The sequence below is a fragment of the Canis aureus genome, chromosome 10, assembly GCF_053574225.1.
Source record: "Canis aureus isolate CA01 chromosome 10, VMU_Caureus_v.1.0, whole genome shotgun sequence".
NCBI lineage: Eukaryota > Metazoa > Chordata > Mammalia > Carnivora > Canidae > Canis > Canis aureus.
This window is the reverse complement of record NC_135620.1, coordinates 56,019,943-56,040,648: the sequence shown is the minus strand read 5'-3', so window position 1 is coordinate 56,040,648 and position 20,706 is coordinate 56,019,943. Positions and strand designations below refer to the sequence as shown.

Below are 20,706 nucleotides of genomic sequence, written 5' to 3'. Positions count from 1 at the left end.
GCCCAGACGCCACTGATAGATTGTGTAAAGCTTTTTTTTTTGTAGACATAAGGGCCCATGTAGTAGCCTGAGGGCACTAGACAACTTTCTAGAAAGCATTTGGCAGGAGTAGGGGAATAAAGGGTGCTTCAGCAAAGATCCATCAGCAACACTCCTAAGTCCCTTCTCCTAAGATCCCAGGCCCTCTTGGGCAAACACCCTTTTTCTGCCAAGCACTGAGTTGGAATTTCCAGAAACAAGGCAAACAGCTTTACCCTAGGGAGCTGGTAGTGGGAATGAGATTCACCCTCGCAAATGACTATAACATAAGGCAGGAGCTTGGAGCTGCCCCAAACTTGGTGCTATGGGAAGGCAAAGGAAAGAGCCAATTTTGCCTGGGTTGGTCAGAGGCTTTTCCAAGAAGGCAAAGAGACTTAAAGGGTTAACCTTTTTAACTGGTAAAGAGTTGGGCCCCGGTATGGCTCAGTTGGTTAAGCATCAGCTCAGGTCCTGGTCTCAGGGCCATGAGATCAAGCCCTGTTTTGAGCTCTGCACTGAGCAAGGAGCCTGCTTAAGATTCTCGATTTCCAAAAAAAAAAAAGATTCTCTCTTTCCATCTTCCTCTGCCCCTCCCTGCCCTCTCTCTCTCTCTAAAATAAATAATTCTTTTAAAAAATGGGTGAAGAGTCAGGTAGCCCAGGTGGCTCAGTGGTTTAGCACCACCTTTAGCTGAGGGAGACCCAGGATCAAGTCCCACACCAAGATCCCTGCATGGAGCCTGCTACTCCCTCTACTTTTGTCTCTGTGTATCTCATGAATAAATAAATAAAATCTTAAAAAAAAAATAAATGGGTGAAGAGTCGATGGTAAAAGGGGGGAAGAGGCTTAAGGAACCAAGGATTTGCAAAACACTGAGAGACTGCACATGGCTGAAGCACAGAATGTCATGGTGCATGAGGTGGACAAACAGGCAGAGGGACCAGGAGTCCAGATCTGCCCTCACGCCAAGTTAAGAGGTCTGAATTGATTGGGGGAGGCGAGAGGGACCCATTGGAGGTTTTTAACCTGAGGAGTGAGATGATCACAGGTAGTTCTAATATCCTCTAGGATCTAATCTGACAGCTGATGTGTAGGCTAGAGAATGGAAGAATTGGAAGATGAGGCCAGAAAAATGAAAGGCTAACTCTGATGAATCCTGAATCAGAAAATAGAAGGGTTTTGAGTTCCAACCTTCATAGGTCCAAGAAGAGCCAGTTAAGGGCCTGGGGTGTCTCTGACCAGGAAGTAAGAGCGGGAGGGGCAGAGGTCTGCACTGCGGCCTGCAGCACGGGGTTCCTGTTGGCCTGGGAGTTCCTTTGAGTCTGTTGTGCCCTAACTGCATATTTAACTTGAATCTTTCCCCTTTCTTCCGGTTTTACCACAGGAGACTAAGTCCATTCTAATCTGGAATGAATTATTTATGTGTTTAAACACTCTGGATGCCAGTCTGATTTATTTATATTTCGAATAATACAACTGAATAGGAATTCACACAAGACAGGGAAAACATAATTTTGAAGTGAATGCCCTTCCCCAACTATTGCCTGGTTTATCATTGCAAACCAGTGTGGCCTTGTCATTATCCTTGGGGCCCCGAATCTATCCCTGAACACTAATTAGATGCCAAGTGCCTCTGACAGGCAATATTTGGACTATCAGACCCCACCACCTGACCTTTTACAATCTTATCTCCTGCTACTATGACTTTCTCCACTAGTCCAAATTCCAAGTCATTCAACTGAGGCCCAGTTCAAACACCTCCTGCCCTATGAAGCTATCCGTGGTGATTCCATCTCAAGGGGAAAGGCCCCTCATGCTTCTGAATTTTCAGTCCTTTGTTTTTATATATAAACATTAGACTTTGAGATCCCCCAGGGGAGCTGGGGCATGAACAAGGACACACAGCAGGTACCTCGGGAGAGTCTGCTGAAATTAGGTAGCATTGGTCTCCTGCACCCCAAGCAGCCGAGCAGCAGGCTGGTTCAAGCAGACCAGACAAAATCTCAGAGATGATATCTATAAAGTGCTGTCCAGGGAAAGCCACCCACCCAGGGCTAACCCATGACTAATATTTGGCTCCAGTGGAAGTTGCCTCTTGGGACTAACCCCATGTAAAGTGCTTATTCTTCACACACATTTCAGGAGTCTCCTGAAGACTTTCTCCTCTCCAGACTGACCTTTCCGTTTCCTTCAACCCCTCACACCTCTTGTGTGCCTCAGTTTACAAGTTAGAGCCATTATTCCTAGTGATGCTTACAACGGCCAAAGGGTTGGTGCCAGATAGGGGTTTGGACAGGGATTTGGGGCTTAGGAGCCAGGGACCTGTCAGAAGTGTCAGAGCTATTACTTCACCTAAGCCTTCCATTTCCCAGTGCAGTTGAGCCCAAGACCTGTAAGTTGCCTGAGGTTGAAAGGAAGGCGACTTTATTTTTAAAGGTTTTATTTGCCCCATGGTGGGCACAGAGAGGACTTAAAAATAAAACCTTAAAAAAAAACATATAAAGGTTTTATTTATTGATGAGAGGCAGAGACATGGGCAGAGGGAGACGCAGGGTCCCCCCCCCCCCCCGGGGCGCCCCCTGGGGGACTCGATCCCGATCCCAGGACGCCGGGGATCGGGCCTGAGCCAGAGGCAGATGCTCAACCACTGGGCCACCCAGGGGCCCCAAGGAAAGACCCTTTAAGGCGACGCGTCCGTCCTGACGCACACACAGGTGTTCCTCCGTGGCCTATCGGTAGCTGACAAAAGGCCACTCTGAGCGTTTGACGAAACCTAACCCGCGGCTACAAAGGGCGGCGAGGCGGGGCACTCCCAGGTTTTCAGCGCGGGCCACGCACAACGGCCGACGCCCACTGCCACTCCCGCAGGGGCCCGCTGGAGGACCGTCGGCCGCCGGCTGCACGGCGAGGGCCCCGTACGGCGCCGAGGGACCGCTGCTCCGGCCGAGGCGCCCCGGTGCCTCCCGGCAGGTGTCGCCAGGGCCCCACACCTGCCCCGCCGCGGCCGGCGCACTCGGGCGGGGTCACCTGACTCTGCGGGTCCCGAGGGCCGGCGCGCCGGCGTCGCCTCACGTGACCGGGCCCGGGCGGCGTCGAGCGCGTCACGCTACGCCCCGCGCCCGGGTCGGTCAAGGTCTGCGCCTGCGCGGCCGCTGCTCGCCGGCTCGCGGACCTGCGGGCTGGCGGTACGGGGCGCCCGCGGCGATGGGTGAGTGCGGCGGGCTGGCGGCACGGGGTGTGCGCCGGGCGGGGCGCGGGGGCAGTGGGGCGCGGAGGAGCGTGTGGAGAGGCCGCCCGCCGCCCCCGCGCGCCCTCCCGGGCCGGGCCCTCGCCGCCGGCGCTGGAGGAGGCGAGCGCCCGCCCAGGCTCGGCCCCGCGCCCTCGCGGCTCCCGCCGGGCTTTGCGGGGTTTCGCGGGGTTTCGCGGGGTTTCGCGGGGCGGCTGCGGGAACGAGCCCTTCCGGCGAGGAGGCTGTGCGCTCCGGCGGACGCGCCCCTGCGGGGAGGTGCCTCCCGCGGCCCACGAGCCGCAGGGCGGGGAGGGCCGGGCTTTGCTTTCGCCCCGGGGCGGGCGGCGTTGGGCGGCGGAAGGGTCCCTGCCCCCTCCCTGCCCGCCCGGGTGCGGGGTTCTGGGCCCCCCGAGCCGGCTCACTGTCGGAGACGGCGGGGGCCTCGGGGTGTGCCCAGCCCCCGCTCCTCTCTCATCGCACTTGGGGGAAATGGACGCCCGGAGGGCGGTAAGTCCAGCCGCAGCCGGTCAGGGCATCTGCGGCGACACCATGTTGCATCGCGTTGTGGGAAAAACTCCGTTGAACGGGGCTGTCGGGGGGCGGGCGGTTTGCTCATGTTAAACCTCTGTACTGGTTAGCGCCGAGCGCAGTTAGATCGAGCGTGTCGATGCCTCAGTTCTATTTACCCTTTGGGCATAACCTTTACTTTGCCGGGTCAGCTCTGCACAGCTGGTCTTAAGTAGAGTAGAGCCTCTACTCGCTCTACCTGTAACAGAAAGCCCTGTAGTGGCAGGGTTAGGGTAGTGAACTTGCCAGTTTGAGCCTCCTTCCACCCTTCCTCGGAAAGGATTCAGTGAAATCAAAAGGAACCAGAACCGGTCCGGTCCGCTCGTGGTTCCAGACCACAGGTTAGGCACTTCGGATCTGGAGTCACCCTTATTGCATCTAAAGAAAAAAAAAAATCATAAGCGGCTACCCCCCTGAGTGGAGATCTCTGGTTTCTCCTTTGATAGATTAAAGAGTTGGGTTGGAGAATTGGATTTTTAAAGTAGGGACATTGCTTTGAATATTGTAGCAAGGTAGTGTGACAACTCGGATTGGAACCCAGACTGATCTTGTTCTGGTTGCTGACTCAGACTTGCTGACTGGTGGGAGTTCGCATCCTTTGAGAATTACACTTGTCCCCCCCCCCCCCCCCCCCCCGTTTTTGCACAAAGACCTTTGTGCTAGGATCACATCTGGGCCTTGCTTATACGTGTGGGCTGTAAATTTCAGCGAGCGGTTAGACTTTACACTGTAATTATGCCACAAAATTTTGACACTTGTAGTTGCTTGAAAGTCCGTATTAACTGTACTTCTATTCAGATAGCTCAAGTGTTTTAGGGAGCAAACAGTATGAGATTATGGTAAATTAGTTTTACAGGAAATTGCGAAGAATGACCCATGTTAAGGAATTTAAATATGGAGATCAGTTTAGTAAAGAAATTTAGCTGTGTTCACAGTATAAACAGTATAAACTCTAAACTCCATTGCCACAGAATACTGTGCACACTGTCCTTGCTTCTGTTACCAAATTAAAAATCTGCTTATACCCTCCTGGTGCATAGCATGAAACTAGAAGGAAAACTTCTTTTCACACAGGCATTGGTGGTTTCTTTGAAGACATCACAAGTCTCAGGAGATTAAAATTTAGAGGGAAAGTTTTAAATCTGTGAACTCTAGGAGGGTTTCGTTACCTTGCTTTTTCTATGCCCAGGCCTATTTTTTTAAATTTGAGGCTCTAAATGTAGTGATTTTTTAAAAAATATTTTATTTATTTATTCATAGAGACACAGAGAGAGAGGCGCAGAGACACAGGCAGAGGGAGAAGCAGGCTCCATGCAGGGAGCCCGACGTAGGGCTTGATCCCAGGTCTCCAGGATCAGGCCCTGGGCGGCAGGCGACGCTAAACCGCTGCGCCACTGGGGCTGCCCTACGGTGATGTTTTTAAAATATCTTAAAGCAATTATATACAAGGGTCAGTAAACGGCTAACTTCTGCTAGCCACAGTTTTCTGTTTAATAAGTCTCCATTGTTACAAAGAACCATGACAAACTAGATGAATTTAATTTGCAAAATTTTGAAAACTAAATCATTCCAGTAAAAATTAAAAGTGAACATGGACAAAATTTGGTTGGTCGTGTGTACAAATAACTTAGTTTGTATTATCAAGGAGCAATAGATTGTTAAACAGTTTGCAGGTGGTGGCTTTAGAATTTAAAATGCATCGTTATGTATTCAGTATGTAAACGAAATTTCTTACATTTGTAAATTGTCACAATATGGTATATAATCTGAGTATTCTTGCAGACCTTATTATTCTTTAGTCCTGAGATGCTGAAGAACACAGCATTACATCGATATAAAGCATTTGTTTTTAAAATGCTCAGTTGTTTTTAAAATGTTGGTTAATCTTAGATTGGCAAGTGTGTGTCAGCTAAAACAGTAAAAAGTGAGGATGTAGAAGACTAAGTGATTAATAATTATCAGATTCTACCCTAACTACTTTTTAAGCATCTTTAGACTTTTTTTTTTTAAACTAGAAATCCCATTGGGGGGGGGGGGTGCCATTGGTTTCCTTAACTGGTTAGGAGCACAAAATGTAACAGGAGGAAGGTATGTTTTAAGCAAACTTAAAAAGCTGTGGGTGTGGGTTTTTTTTTTTTTTTTTTTTCGGTTCTCCCCAAGTCAGATAAATAAGATATGCATAAAAATGATGGAGGAAGAAGTGCTGTCCTACACAAGAAATGTATCCTGAATTAAAGGCAACAGCTGTTGAAACAGGAATTAGCATAATAAAGTAAGCAACAGGTTAACAGTTTTAAAAATTGAGTTTTCAGGGTGCCTGGCTGACTCAGTAAGTGGTGCATGCTACTCTTCATCTTGGGGTTGTGGGTTTGACCTCATGTTGGGTGTAGAGATTGCTGGAAAAAAAAAATCTTAAAAAAAAAATGGAGTCATCAAATGCTGCATGGCACAATCTATACTATATAAATTACTGAAGTACTGTTACCTAGGAAGGAGGAAGTCTGTATGGCTTTTAGCAAGAATGCTTTTCCAGAAAAGCAAATCAAAACAATGCAGTCAGCAAATTAAGGAGGCTATAGCTAGATATCACAACTAAGGCTTCTCATATCTGTGCTACAAGATCCTGTTTATCCAGAATGAACTAAAATTTCAGGACAAAACAGGGAATTTTAGAGAACATTTCTTTGTCCATTTTAAGTTTTTTGTTTCTTTCTCCCCCACCCCTGCACCTGCATTTCAGCATGATCTAGCAGAAAGATGGCTACCATTGGTTACTTTATTTTTCTTTCTGTGGCAAGACTGTCATGGAGCCTGGATATTTCAGGTTTGTATGTATCTCTTACATTGTTCTGTTGTGGTCAAAAACTTAGTAATGGACTTGGTGTACTCAGCTTACTGCTGCTGCTTTATTCTCCCACTAATAAAGGTCAGCTTCAGGGTGAATTAATCATCAAATCTTTTGAGATTGGACGATGGTTGCCAAATATTAGGATCCACCCTTGTATGATCCTTCTGTGGGCCACTAGGAAGATGCTCTTCTCCAAGCATAAACAAAGGATATGATAAGACACACAAAGCCAAAGCAGGGTTGGATTCTGGAGTTGGGCACAATCAAATTCGAAATCAATGCCACTATGTTGAAGAAACAGGAAATGATGCAAATGATGAGGCAACCATCAATTAGACCAAAATTCTCCACAGAGTATCTTAAAGAGTAATATTAAAAAGTTTTGGGATCCCTGGGTGGCGCAGTGGTTTGGCGCCTGCCTTTGGCCCAGGGCGCGATCTGGGAGACCCCGGATCGAATCCCACATCGGGCCCCCTGCATGGAGCCTGCTTCTCCCTCTGTGACTATCATAAAAAAAAAAAAAAAAAGTTTTGCTCAAGGGCTCCTGGGTGGCTCAGTCAGTTAAATATCTGCCTTTGGCTCAGATCATGATCTCAGGGTCCTGAGGTCAAGCCCCATGTTAGGCTCTCTTTTCAGTGGGGAGTCTGCTTCTCTCTTTCCCTCTCTGCTCTCCACCCCCCTCAAATCTTTAAAAATAAAAAAAAGTTTTGTTCAAAGGAAAATGCATCTCCTGGAACACTCAAATTATGAAATGAAGAATAAATAAAAATAAGCATCTGGCTGAAGAAATTAGAATACAGTAAACCTAGACAAAACAAAAGAGATAAAGAGGAAAAACAGCTTTAAAAACTAAAAAATAGGGGATCCCTGGGTGGCGCAGCGGTTTAGCGCCTGCCTTTGGCCCAGGGCGCGATCCTGGAGACCCGGGATCGAATCCCATGTTGGGCTCCCGGTGCATGGAGCCTGCTTCTCCCTCTGCCTATGTCTCTGCCTCTCTCTCTCTCTCTCTCTCTCTGTGACTATCATAAATAAAAAATAAAAATAAAAAAATAAAAACTAAAAAATACTAAAATAGGTAATTTTGATAAGGTTTAAATTGTTGACCAGCATAAGGAGGAAAAAGTGACAGATTGTTTTTATAAAGCCAATGGAACATTGACACTTGATCTTGGCATGAAGATGGTACTAAAATTGGAAATTTGATATGTTCTAGTGATGTGAAATTTTAAAATAAAATACTAGCAAATGGTATCCAGTGATACATTAAAAAAATATTTCACCATGGCCAAGGAGGATTCATACCATTTTATAAGGGCAAGGAATTAATAAGAAATAATGGTAATGTATAGACAAATACATTAGAGGAGAAGAATAAGTCATCCTTGTTGACTACTTCTAGTGCTCGACTATGCTCTTGGATGCTTTATGTGTAGTAACTCAAGTAAGTGAGCCAACCTATGAGGTAGGTAACATCCTTATTTTATAAACGAGGAAATTAAGCTATGGAGCCATTGAGGAACTTAATGAAGCTCACACATTGATATGTGGCAGAGCCAGGATTTGAACCAAGGCTGTTAGCTACAACTCACAAATGTTGCACTAGTTCTGTCTCCAGTATTCATACGATCATCTCAGTAGCTCCCTAAAAGCATTTGACCAAAATTTCTGATTTGGTAGTGGTGGGAAGGCTTGAAAGTGGTTAAATTTCAGTAAAACAGGAATAAATGGGAATAAATGTGTATTCCCTTCCACATTTGAAAACTAAGCCCTTATTGGTTGATTATTAGTACTAGAAAAATGGAATCCAGTTTTAATGGGAAACAATTTTGTAGTAAATAGTGGAAGAAAGAGGCTTACATTAAAAAGATCCACTAGGAATCCTTGGGTGGCTCAACGGTTTAGCGCCTGCCTTTGGCCCAGGGCGTGATCCTGGAGTCCCGAGATCGAGTCCCACATCAGGTTCCCTGCATGGAGCCTGCTTCTCCCTCTGCCTATGTTTCTGCCTCTCTCTTTCTCTGTCTGTGTGTCTCATGAATAAATAAATAAAATCTTTATTTATTTTTTTTTAATAAAATCTTTAAATAAAAATACAAATATACACTAAGGATGAGTGCAGAATGAAGTTTTGGGGTTTTTATTTTTATTTATTTTTTAAAGATTTTATTTACGCATTCATGAGAGACAGAGGGAGAAGCAGGCTCCCTGAAGGGACCTGATATGGGACTTGGTCCAAGGACCCTGGGATCATGACCTGAGCCAAAGGCAGATGTCAAACTGCTGAGCCACCCAGGCGTCCCCAGTTTTGGGGTTTTTAATGTAATTTATCTGATGAAATTATGTGATAGCTCTAGAAAAATATGTTTTGCTTTGTATTTGCAGCATAGTCCTAAAGGTGCGTAGGAATAGATGCTGAACCAGGAAGGTTATTTGAGTGGGTACAGATTTTATTGGGGCCAGTTGATCAGTAAACATTTTTGTGTCATGGTAATCTGTTTCCCTGTATAAACTTGAAACTACTAGGACTTGGATTATAAATACTTTATGACAACTTCCTGTTTCTCACACCAAAAGCCAGTGTCATGCTTAACAGTAATTCCTAGCAAAGTTACCATAGATATCAAGAAAAATATAAGGGTATCCAGTATTAGTATAATTTAATTTTGTTCAGGAAGTATTTGCCAATCTAATAAGCCAGAAGAAAGATACATATTATAGAGAAGTCAAAATTTTTTGTGGTACTTTATAGTGGAAGCTGAAGCAAATCCAGTCCAAAAAATTGGGAAAATAGCAAGAGGATATGGTAAGTTGGCTGGTTCTAACCTTAATACGCAGGAATTGGTAGTTGTTTTCCATAGGCAGATGAAAACCAGTTCAAAAATTAATTGGAAGGAAACAGCCCATTTGTGAGAGCAACTAAAAAGGTAAAATACTAGACATAAGAAATACTCAAGAGGGCACTTGGGTGGCTTAGTCAGTTAAGCATCTGCCTTTGGCTCCAGTCATGATCCCGGGGTGCTGGGGTTGAGTCCTGTGTTGAGCTCCCTGCTCAGCGAGGAGCCTGCTTCTCCCTCTCCTCCCCACTCACCATCTCTGTCACTATCTCTCTCAAATAAATACAATAAAATAAATAATCATAAAAAAAAAATTCACAATCTAGGGGCACCTGAGTGGCTAAGTTGGCTAAGCCTCCAACTTGATTTTGGCTCAGGTCATGATTTTAGGGTCCTAGGATCCAGCCCCGCATTGAGCTCCTTGCTCAGAAGGGAGTCTGCTTCTCTTCTCCCTCTCCCCCTGTTCCTCTTATTCGTGCTGTGTGAGTGCACATGCTCTCTCTCTCAAATCTTTAAAGAATAAAAGAAATATTCAAGATCTCTATGAAAATTTTTATAAATGCTACTAAAGTTTGTAAAAAGACACAAAAAAGAAGACCTCATATTCCTGTAAAGGACAGTTTAATTTTGGAAGAGTGACAGGTCTTTAAATTTATCTATGAAGTTGCTTTCTCTGTAAGATGTCAACAAGATTTTTGGGAGGAATATAACAAAGATACACTAAAGTTTACCAGGAAAAGTGTGAAAGCCAGGAAAACCGCTAATTCTGAAAAGAGTATGGGGAAGCACTACCAGATGGTGACAAGCATCCTACTATCTTAGTGGGTCAGAACAGGTTGGTGCTAGAGAAGTGCTGGGCTACTCGCAGAGCAAGTGCAGACATATGCACACATGTTCATGGGCACTGATCACTTCCATAGGCAATCTCTTCTCTTTGCCTCCTTACGCTGAAATTCCAGAGATTACAGTATGGTTCATAAGTGAAACTATGAAAGTTATAGAGTGAAGCATGGATTGATTACTTGTTCATAATATTAGAGTGATGAAGGTCTTCTGAGGATGTTGTAAAGCCTAGAGACAAAGAGCATAGATTTATTTATTTATTTTTAAAGATTTTATTTATTCATGAGAGACACACAGAGAAAGAGAGAGGCAGAGACACAGGCAGAGGGAGAAGCAGGCTCCATGCAGGGAGCCTGATGTGGGACTCGATCCCGGGTCTCCAGGATCAGGCCCTGGGCTGAAGGTGGCGCTAAACTGCTGAGCCACCGGGGCTGCCCCAAGATCATAGATTTAATATCAAAATTAAGAACTTCAGTATCACAAAAATAATAAAGTAGGGAAAATATTTGCCACGATTTGATTAATAGAACTAGGAATAATTTTCTTCATATATGAAGATTTTACAAACCAGAAAAGTTTTTTTCTACGTATTAGAAATGTGGGTATGAAGTTTTCACATTAGAAATGTGAAATTTAGTAAAAAACTCATATGGTCAAAATGAAAAGTGCTGTAGTTTAATCGAAAATTTTATTTTATTTTATTTTATTTTTTATTATATTTTTATTTTTTTATTTATGATAGTCACAGAGAGAGAGGCAGGCAGAGGGAGAAGTAGGCTCCATGCACTGGGAGCCCGACATGGGATTCGATCCCGGGTCTCCAGGATCATGCCCTGGGCCAAAGGCAGGTGCCAAACCACTGCGCCACCCAGGGATCCCCTAATCGAAAATTTTAAATGACAAAGATTTTTTACACATCAGAGGGTTAGAAATTACAGTTTAATACCTGGTGCTGGAAATGATGGGGAACTGGTATTGACTGGCATACATGTAATGGAAGTATAAATCATCCTATTTTCTGGGGGCAATTTGGAGTAGCTATCAAAACGTATCACTCTGAGCCAGTAATGCCATTCTAAAGATTTATCCTACAAGTAAACTTGCAAGAGTTCACCCAGGTAAGGTGTAGGTACAAGGTTGTCCAATGCAGCATTCTTTTTTTTTTTTTTTTTTTTAAAGATTTTATTTATTTATTCATGATAGTCACACAGAGAGAGAGAGAGAGGCAGAGACACAGGCAGAGGGAGAAGCAGGCTCCATGCAGGGAGCCCGATGTGGGATTCGATCCCGGGTCTCCAGGATCGCGCCCTGGGCCAAAGGCAGGCGCCAAACCGCTGCACCACCCAGGGATCCCAATGCAGCATTCTTTAAAAGAAATAAGGGAAAAAAACAAACTTAAAAACGGACCAAAATAGGAGACAGAATAAATTATATATAATACATCTAATTATTAGAATTTTATATATACAATCATTCAAAATACGGGGATATCTCCATGCTCTTACTAGAAAATCTTATTGTGAAATGTGGGTGTCACTAGCAGTGAGCTGATTGGTAAAGAGGCTTTTCCACTAGTCAGGCTGGACGCAGCCCTGAGCCAGGGCAATGAGCTTAAAGGGGGGAGATATCTGTATATGTAACTGATTTATAACAACTTTATTTTCTCTTAAAAAAAAAATCTTTTCATAATGTTTAACGTGTAAATTTTTTTCCTAAAACAGTAATATATTTCTTTTGTGCATTTTCATTTAAATGACTCATTTGTTTTTTTGGATCTGTAAGCAGCCCAACTCCAAGGAATCTGGCATCTCTGAGTCAAGCATAAGTCATTATTTAACAGTTTTAATACCTGCTAAAATTAGAAATAATTCCTGTCCCTGAGCCAGGCCTTTGATTATTTACACTGCAGAGGAACAATTTTTACTGCCCCTTTATTTTTTATTTTTTTAAAATTTTTTTTTTTAATTTTTATTTATTTATGATAGTCACACAGAGAGAGAGAGAGAGAGGCAGAGACACAGGCAGAGGGAGAAGCAGGCTCCATGCACCGAGAGCCCGATGTGGGATTCGATCCCGGGTCTCCAGGATCGCGCCCTGGGCCAAAGGCAGGCGCCAAACCGCTGCGCCACCCAGGGATCCTACTGCCCCTTTAAATCGATTCACACTAGCGCTGAGGAGCATTCAGATGTAAGTCGCTGCTTTCAGCACTCTGCCAAAGGGGAGAGCATGTTCTTCATGAACAAAGTGTTCTGGTGCGCAGAGGTGGTGTGGCTCTCCTGCTTTTGGGGATGGATGCTGTAAGTAGGGGGCTTGGTGCCCAGGAAAGTTTCCTGACCCCTTTCAGGACCTTCCTTCGGGCAGAGTTTGGGCCTGCAGTGGTTTCCAGTAACAGTTTTTCTCAGCTGAGGAGTTTAGGTTTTCTAATAGAGACATGGAGCAAGCCAACTGGAACTCCAAAACAAAGAGACTTTAGGCCAAAGTGTTCAGTGTTTCATTTTCTTCTTAGTCTATCTTGTAGGAAGAGGACGCACAGACCCTGGTGTGACACACTTAATGAAAATAGCTTGTTTCATTTGCTTCACATGAGAAAGGAAAAATATAGTGCCCAGTAGTGTCAGCAGGTCTTGGGATCTTCCTGAGGGTCTCCTAAAGCTGGTCCAAGGCTGCTTCCCCATCCTCCTCTGCCCACTCACCATTTTTCCACCCACATTATGCTCCAGCAGAACGTATTTGAAAAGTTCTTCAAGAACACGACACTGCAGCTCCTTTGACACAAGACCTACACCTTCATCTGTGCCGCCACCTTTAGCTGAGTGTGCTTTACCCTGGTTTCCCACTGTCCTGTCCTGTCACTGTCTCTAGATAGCTTGTTAATGTGGGGCCTTTATACACTTTGTGCGTATATTTCTCTACTTTCATTTATCACACTGTAGTCTAGTTATTTGCATGTCTTATCTCTCCCAAGGCCAGGGTTCTTGTTTATCTCTAATCTCGGATACACAGGGCAGTGCCTTTGAATAGTTGGGTGAATTTAATTTTCTTAGTATGCTAAGAGACCAGTGTAAGAGCAGCAGAAGAAATCCCCAACAAAAATAAATGAAAATCTTGACAGTGTTATCCTGTAAGTCTGAATGAAACTGAAAAAACTTTTTTTTCTTAAGATTTTATTTAGTTTCTTGAGACAGAAGGAAGAGAGCATGAGTAGGGGGTAGGGGTAGAGGGAGAAGCCAGACTCCCGGCTGAGCAGGGAGCTTGACATGGGGCTTGATCCTAGGACCCAGACATCAGGACCAGAGCCAAAGACAGATGCTTAACCGACTGAGCCACCCAGGCACTCCAGAAAAAGCATTTTTTATTAAAAACTTAAGGAGGAAGGACACCACTGGGAAGGCTGATGCCTTGCTCCCTGTACCACCCCTCCCCTCCCCTCATTGGTGTTAAGACTCTTTAGCTGACTTTCACTTTGGTTGTGCAGAGTAGATGGCATCTGCCTTGGTACTAAGTGTGGAAGCTGAGCCTCAGAGAGGTACAGCAAACTGTCTTTTTTTTTTTTTTTTTTTTAAAGATTTACTTATTTATTTATTTATGATAGACATAGAGAGAGAGAGAGAGGCAGAGACACAGGAGGAGGGAGAAGCAGGCTCCGTACCGGGAGCCCGACGTGGGACTCGATCCGGGGTCTCCAGGATCACGCCCTGGGCCAAAGGCAGGCGCCAAACCGCTGCGCCACCCAGGGATCCCCAGCAAACTGTCTTAATTGGTCTGTCAGTGTCGCCTTTTTGTCATCCTCATTAGACCTTCATTATCTTTATCTCCTGTTAACTTAAAAAAATACAGAAAAGGAAAACAGCATTATTATGAAATTGAGAAAATATGACCTGCTGGTTTTTTTTACATAGATAAAAAAATAGCATTGTCACATGTCAGTAAAAAGTAATCTTTTTATACCATTTACTGATCAAAAGATTCAACTGCTACCTAAAATTTCATTAACATTTTTAAAAATTCAAACTACTGAACCTAAAATACTCTTATTTTTATTTTTTTAAAGATTTATTTATTTATTTATTTATGATAGAGGCAGAGACACAGGAGGAGGGAGAAGCAGGCTCCATGCTGGGAGCCCGACGCGGGACTCGATCCCGGGACTCCAGGATCGCGCCCTGGGCCAAAGGCAGGCGCCAAACCGCTGAGCCACCCAGGGATCCCCTACTCTTATTTTTAACATCCATATGACATCCTGTCAGGTGGCTACATTTTCATTTATTAATTGGGCATGAATTGTTGAGCGTTTAATTTTTATTCAGTATTTCTCTAAAGAGCATTGTTGTGACCGTCTTGTAGTTGAAGCTTTGTGTACCTCTTGTATGAATAACTATTTCCCTAGGCTGTACTCCTAGAGGGGAGGTGATGGTTGTGGATGTGTGTTCTATGTTTGATGTTAAATTTCTGTGGCTCCTGTAGCTATAAGCTCCCCAGGAACTGGTTCTGATTCTTTTCTATGTTTCAACTCTGCACTGCACTTCACAGTAATTGCATTTTAAAATCTGTCATGAATGCTCCACAGTTGATAGCAGCATGTGTGAAACTATACCCATTAAGCAGTAACTCCCTGTTGCCCTTTCTCCAAGCCCCTGTAACTCCCATTCCCCTTTCTGTCTCTATTAATTTGACTGTTTTATGTACTTTATATAAGCGAAGTCATACAGTACTTGTCCTTTTATGACTTGTTTCACTTCATGTTCTCAGTGTTCATCCATGTCTGATAGCATGTGATGGGGTTTCCTCCCTTTTTAAGGCCACATGGCATTTCACTGTATGTGTATACACCAAGTCTTGTTTATCCACTCATCCATCAGTGGACATTTCTGTTGCTTCCACCTATTGGCTGTTGTGAGTACTACTGCTGTGGATGGGGTGTCACATACCTCTTGAGACTCTGCTTTCAGTCCTTAACAGATACATACCTAGAAATGGGACTGCTGAATCCTATGGTAGTTGTTTGTAGTTCTGTTTTAGTGGCTGCGTCATTTTGCATTCTCACCAGGGACTCTACTTCTCCACATCTCTACCAACTCTTGTTTTTTGGTTTTTTATTTTTATTTTTTTAAAGATTTTATTTATTCCTGAGAGACAGGGAGAGAGAGGCAGAGACACACAGGCAGAGGGAGAAGCAGGCTCCACGCAGGGAGCCCGACTTGGGACTCCATCCCAGGTCTCCAGGATCACACCCTGGGCTGAAGGTGGCGTTAAACCACTGAGCTACCCAGGCTGCTGGGCTTCAAATCTTCAGCAGTCTGATATACAGCCACTTTGTTCAGGGCAGCCTCCCCATCCTTTGGTATGATAGCAGGAACATGCACCCTGCAGTCAGACACACCATGCCAGTTCCACCAGTTACTTTCTGTACCTCGAACAAAGGAGAGTATTGTTTTTTTCATTGGTAAAACTGGGAAAATAATGTTTATTTGATGCAGTTGTTTTGAGAATTAAATATGTGAAAATACAGTATAGTACATACTTGCAGGCCTTCCATGACCTTATTCCAACTTCTGCCTCCCAAAATGCATGCTTAGAGTCCCTTATCCACAGCTCATATTTATCATACAAAGTATTTACATTGTGGTGTGTTTGTTTACCTTGGCAGTCTCCTATAAATTGTGAGTTCCTTGCTTTTGAATCTCTAGCATTTGGCAGAGGGCCTAGTCCAGAGTAGACACTAAGTGTTAGTGAACAATGAATGAATGTATGTTTTGCTGTTTTAAGTTCTCAGCAGAGGACTTTAAGTCTTTTTGTGGAAGGATAATCATATATACTGTCTTGTATAGTACGTATGAAGTAGTCCTGTAGTCTCAAATTTTTTGGTCTCAGGATTCCCTCCCCCCCTTTTTAAAGATTTCATTTATTCATGAGAGACAGAGAGACCAAGACACAGGCAGAGAGAGAAGCAGGCTTCGTGCGGGGAGCCTGATGTGGGACTCGATCCTGGGACTCCGGGATTACACCCTGAGCCAAAGGCAGACGCTCAACCGCTGAGCCACCCACGCGTCCCTCAGGACCCCTTTACACTTAAAAATTATTGTGACCCTAAAGAGCCTTTATTTAGGTGGATTAGTGTTTATGGTCTTAGAAATCAAAGTTTTAAAATTAATTCACTTTATTTATTTTAAAGATAAATTGCAAGAGTAGGAGGAAGGATGAGAGGCAGCAAGGGGAGGGAGAGGGACAAGCAGGTTCCACCCTGAATGCAGAGCTGGATTCAGGGTCTGATTCTACAACTCTGAGATCATGACCCAATCCAAAAATCAAGAGTTGGTCGCTCAACCCACTCAACTGACTGAGACACCAGGCGCCTCTGATTCACTTTAAAATCACACATTAGCATAGACAACACATTTTCATGAAAAATAACTATTTTCCAAAAAATTAATGAGAAAAGTATGTTTTCCAGTTTTGCAGGTCTGTGTAATGTCTGGCATAAAAGGTAGGTGGAGCTTCCTATCTGCTTCTGCATTGTGTCTGTGAGGAGAAGTTGTTATGGTTAAAGTACATAGAGAAAATCCAGCTTCACACAAATATGTGGCTGGAAAAGGAAGGACTTCCTGGACCCCTACAAGGGTGTCAGGGACCCCCAGGGGCCCTCTGAAAATACTGAAAAAACTACTGCTGTAATCTTAAAAGGGAAAATGTGATAGTGTCCAAAAATTAAAGGGTTAAGGAAGGAAAAATTCCACTTGTTTAGCCCTGTATATAATGGCTTAACTGTTGTCATTTTGTTATTCGTAGGTTAAAAATATCCTTCATGAAGAAGAAAGATCTTAAGCAACATGGTGGATTCAGAAGCTCATGAAAAGAGACCGCCCATCCTAACATCTTCAAAACAAGATCTGTCACCTCACATTGCAAATGTTGGTGAAATGAAGCATTACTTGTGTGGCTGCTGTGCAGCTTTCAACAATGTAGCAATCACATTTCCCATTCAGAAGGTGCTCTTTAGGCAGCAGCTGTATGGAATCAAAACCCGGGATGCAGTGCTTCAGTTGAGGAGGGATGGCTTTCGAAACTTGTACCGCGGAATCCTTCCCCCACTGATGCAGAAGACAACTACACTGGCACTTATGTTTGGTCTGTACGAGGACTTATCTTGCCTTCTCCGGAAGCATATCAGTACCCCTGAGTTTGCAACCCGTAGTGTGGCAGCAGTACTTGCAGGCACAACAGAAGCGATTTTCACTCCATTGGAAAGAGTTCAGACATTGCTTCAAGACCATAAGCATCATGACAAATTTACAAACACTTACCAGGCTTTCAAGGCACTCAAATGCCATGGAATTAGAGAGTATTATCGAGGCTTGGTACCTGTTCTTTTCCGCAATGGATTCAGCAATGTCCTTTTCTTTGGCCTTCGAGGTCCCATTAAGGAGCATCTGCCTACCGCCAAAACTCACAGCGCCCATTTGGTCAATGATTTTATCTGTGGAGGTCTGTTGGGTGCCATGTTGGGAATCTTGTTTTTCCCAGTTAATGTTGTGAAAACTCGCATGCAGTCTCAGATTGGTGGGGAATTTCAGTCTTTTCCCAAGGTTTTCCAGAAAATCTGGCTAGAGCGGGACAGGAAGCTGACAAATCTTTTCAGAGGTGCTCATCTGAATTACCATCGATCCCTCATCTCTTGGGGCATAATCAATGCAACTTATGAGTTCTTGTTAAAGATTATATGAAAGAAACTATCAGTTAAGTGCCATTTATTAACTGAATAGATCTAAGAAGAATGTGGTTTGGCATTGCTCCTAATTGGCCAAATATACGTTGGTGTCATTAGTTCAGGGCACAGTGAATTATGGGCAAAGCTGTTTTCTTGAAGCACCAACAAATTCAGAATAAAAGGTTCTAATAGGAAAATATAAGGGGTTTTTGGTTTTGTTTTTTATCATTATCTGAGAACTTTGGGCTAATTGCCTGGTTAATAGCTGTCTATCTGACTGCTTTTGACAAGGAAAACTAGTAGCCAAGGTATGATTCTTTTTTCCAAGTCTTTAAATCTTCTGTATTGAAATGTCAGTGGCCATGACCAGCCAGAGAAAAGGCTCCTAGAGAGAGCCCTGTGAATTCTCAGGCTTCCTTCTCTTACTCCATTTCTTGCTTCTCTGCTCTTAGGAGGAGTTGCAAAGGGTAGTCTTCATTAAACATAAGCATATACTTGTAGGACAAAGGACAGAGGAAAACAGCTTATTAGATGTAGGCTTTTTATGATAAATTGCTTATATTAGTTTTGAAACTAAGTACCTATTGGGATAGTCCTTACAGACTATTCAGACGTGGTGTGGCCGACCCAAGCAGCTAGTCAAAGCTCCCATTTTGCTAGGTTGGAGAGTTTTGTGTTTAGTTCTGAATATGACCTTAACCCCTCCCAGATGTCCTAATGTTAATTTCACTTATTTCATTGCCAAAACATGAGGAGGCCTAGATTTCGTTACTGGTGTTTCCTCCTGTGAAGAAATTTTATATTAATTGCAAACTCTGGTTAAATCCGTTTCTTTGATTAATTGTTGCCAACTTAAGAGCTTTGGGAGTTTGGGGAGTGTTTTTTGAGTCATAGTTTGTCATATTGAAGTATCTTGTTCTCTTAAAGCTCTCCTTTAAAAAAAAAAAATTAACACTTCCATAAAATTGTATTTTGGAAGTCTATTAATGGGATTCTAGATTTCTCTCCCCTGGTTTGTAAGCATTACAGAAGGGAAAAACCTCAAGATAGCTTTCATCCCAGGGTGTTAGCTTTTTTATTTGACTCTTGGAAATAGAGACTTCCATTAGGATTTTTACATTTTGGGAACCCAGTTTTACCATTTTATCATTAAAACCGTAAGACAGTTTGAGATGATAAGATCTAAATAAAGATATTTAAAGGATTAATTTTAAATGCTGCTAGTTCATAATAGCTGGGTAGCATACTCATCCCTTACATGACAGAGAAAAACTTACTTGTCAAAGGAATTAGATTTTAAAATATTTTTTCCAGATGAAGCAAAATGCCTCTACCAATTGATTAACTAATAAAATATGGAACATCCTAGAAAAGTAATTTATCAACCTTTTAAAAATCCACATCTGTAAATAAGTAGTTAAGATTGCTTGCCAGCATCTGATATGGCTGTTAGATTTCTTACTATTAGTTTTTCATCATTCTGGGTAATTGCATATGAATATGTGCATACACTGACCAAAATAAAATCAGGGTCTCAGTTGGTAGTTTACTCCATTTCTGGGCAGATAGTCCCAAAAGAGATGTTTACCTCTAAATGCAATATGGCTGGTCGAATAAGCATCCTTCCAACATAAAGGATTGAGAAGCATTATCAAGCACTTGCCAGGCAGTAATGAGCCTCAGTAGCTTTACAACAGTCCCTCAAAATGTGTTGGAAATGGCAGTTTTCTTTGGAAACCAAGATACAGAGGTGAGGATTTCAGAAAAGGATTTGACACCAAATAAACGTGAGTAGCATCCTTTGGCTTACTGAATTGAGTCTGGCTTTGAATCGGGAGATGAAGGCACCTGGTCTGAGCATCAGTGGTGTGTCTTGGTGATGCTCAGTGGGTGGCGGGTGAGTTAGGGGATGGGCTTCCTTTTGTCTATACACTCCTGTGAGGTGACGGATACTGAAGTTCTAGAGCACTTTGTGAAATACAGATGAAGTGAGAATTTGAAAGGGGATACTTTGGTTTCTGCAATCTCAAACTTGTGGCGTTTAAAAACATTTTGAAGATCGATTTTAACTCCTAATAGATTTGGATTTCTTTGTCACTTTTTACAGCTTTTGAAGACCAAACTGTAAATACATTACCAGGGATGGGTTTGTCTTGTCCTATAGACTTCTTAAATTTGATAAAAAATAAACTTGCTTGTGGTAGCCAACAGCTTTGTCTGAACCTTAAAAGAAGTCAAAATGTGTTATTAATAAGAGATTCTAACTACTTGTTTTTACTTTCAGTGTGAACTAGTAATTTTGAAAAGGCAAACCTGATCGAATAACTTTATCTGAAGAGCTTTAAAAGTGGCCTTTCTGTTACATATGTGGCACAGACAGTTTATGAGCACAGGCACCCTGGTCCTGCCTCCCATACTTCATCTCTGATGCCACCAGAGATGTTATGGATTCTATATTTAGAACGCTTGGGGTAGTATGAGCCCTCCGGACTGCATCACAGAGCAAACACAACCTCTCTATGGTGGCAGATTTGTGTCTTTGTTTCATTTGTGGTTGGAGACAGTTGATGTTTTTGTCTCAATACTCACCTTACCTTATGGTTGGTTATGTAATCACTTGCTATATATTGTAAACTGTGCAATAAAACAGAATTGTGTACCTAGA

At 43.3% G+C, this 20,706-nt stretch overlaps 1 protein-coding gene, 1 long non-coding RNA gene and 1 other non-coding gene across 18 annotated transcripts in view; 1 reads left to right on the top strand and 2 right to left on the bottom strand.

Annotated features, from left to right (window-relative positions):
- The window catches only part of LOC144322485 (uncharacterized), an 11,662-nt gene extending 8,537 nt beyond the window's left edge, over positions 1-3,125 (bottom strand). For 2 of the 8 annotated variants that reach the window (XR_013388126.1, XR_013388118.1), the window contains exon 1: positions 2,727-2,857. This is a non-coding gene — a long non-coding RNA (uncharacterized LOC144322485). Of the gene's footprint in view, positions 1-2,695; positions 3,011-3,045 lie in introns of those variants that run through there. The other 6 variants (XR_013388120.1, XR_013388123.1, XR_013388125.1 and 3 more) reach the window with 6 other exon arrangements.
- Positions 3,089-20,706, top strand: SLC25A51 (solute carrier family 25 member 51). 9 transcript variants are annotated; one of them, XM_077912600.1, is made up of 4 exons: positions 3,113-3,226; positions 6,555-6,638; positions 14,415-14,583; positions 17,123-20,706. In XM_077912600.1, exon 4 carries the CDS (start codon positions 17,164-17,166, stop codon positions 18,055-18,057), a length of 894 nt encoding a protein of 297 aa, XP_077768726.1. In that variant the 5' UTR covers positions 3,113-3,226; positions 6,555-6,638; positions 14,415-14,583; positions 17,123-17,163; the 3' UTR covers positions 18,058-20,706. The 9 variants fall into 9 exon arrangements, with proteins under 9 accessions (XP_077768731.1, XP_077768726.1, XP_077768728.1 ...); XM_077912601.1 differs by lacking the exon at positions 3,113-3,226 and adding an exon at positions 3,566-3,754; XM_077912603.1 differs by lacking the exon at positions 3,113-3,226 and adding an exon at positions 6,070-6,086.
- LOC144322842 (small nucleolar RNA SNORD42) lies at positions 4,892-4,938 on the bottom strand. Its single transcript, XR_013388457.1, has one exon. It is a non-coding gene; the product is annotated as a small nucleolar RNA SNORD42 (small nucleolar RNA).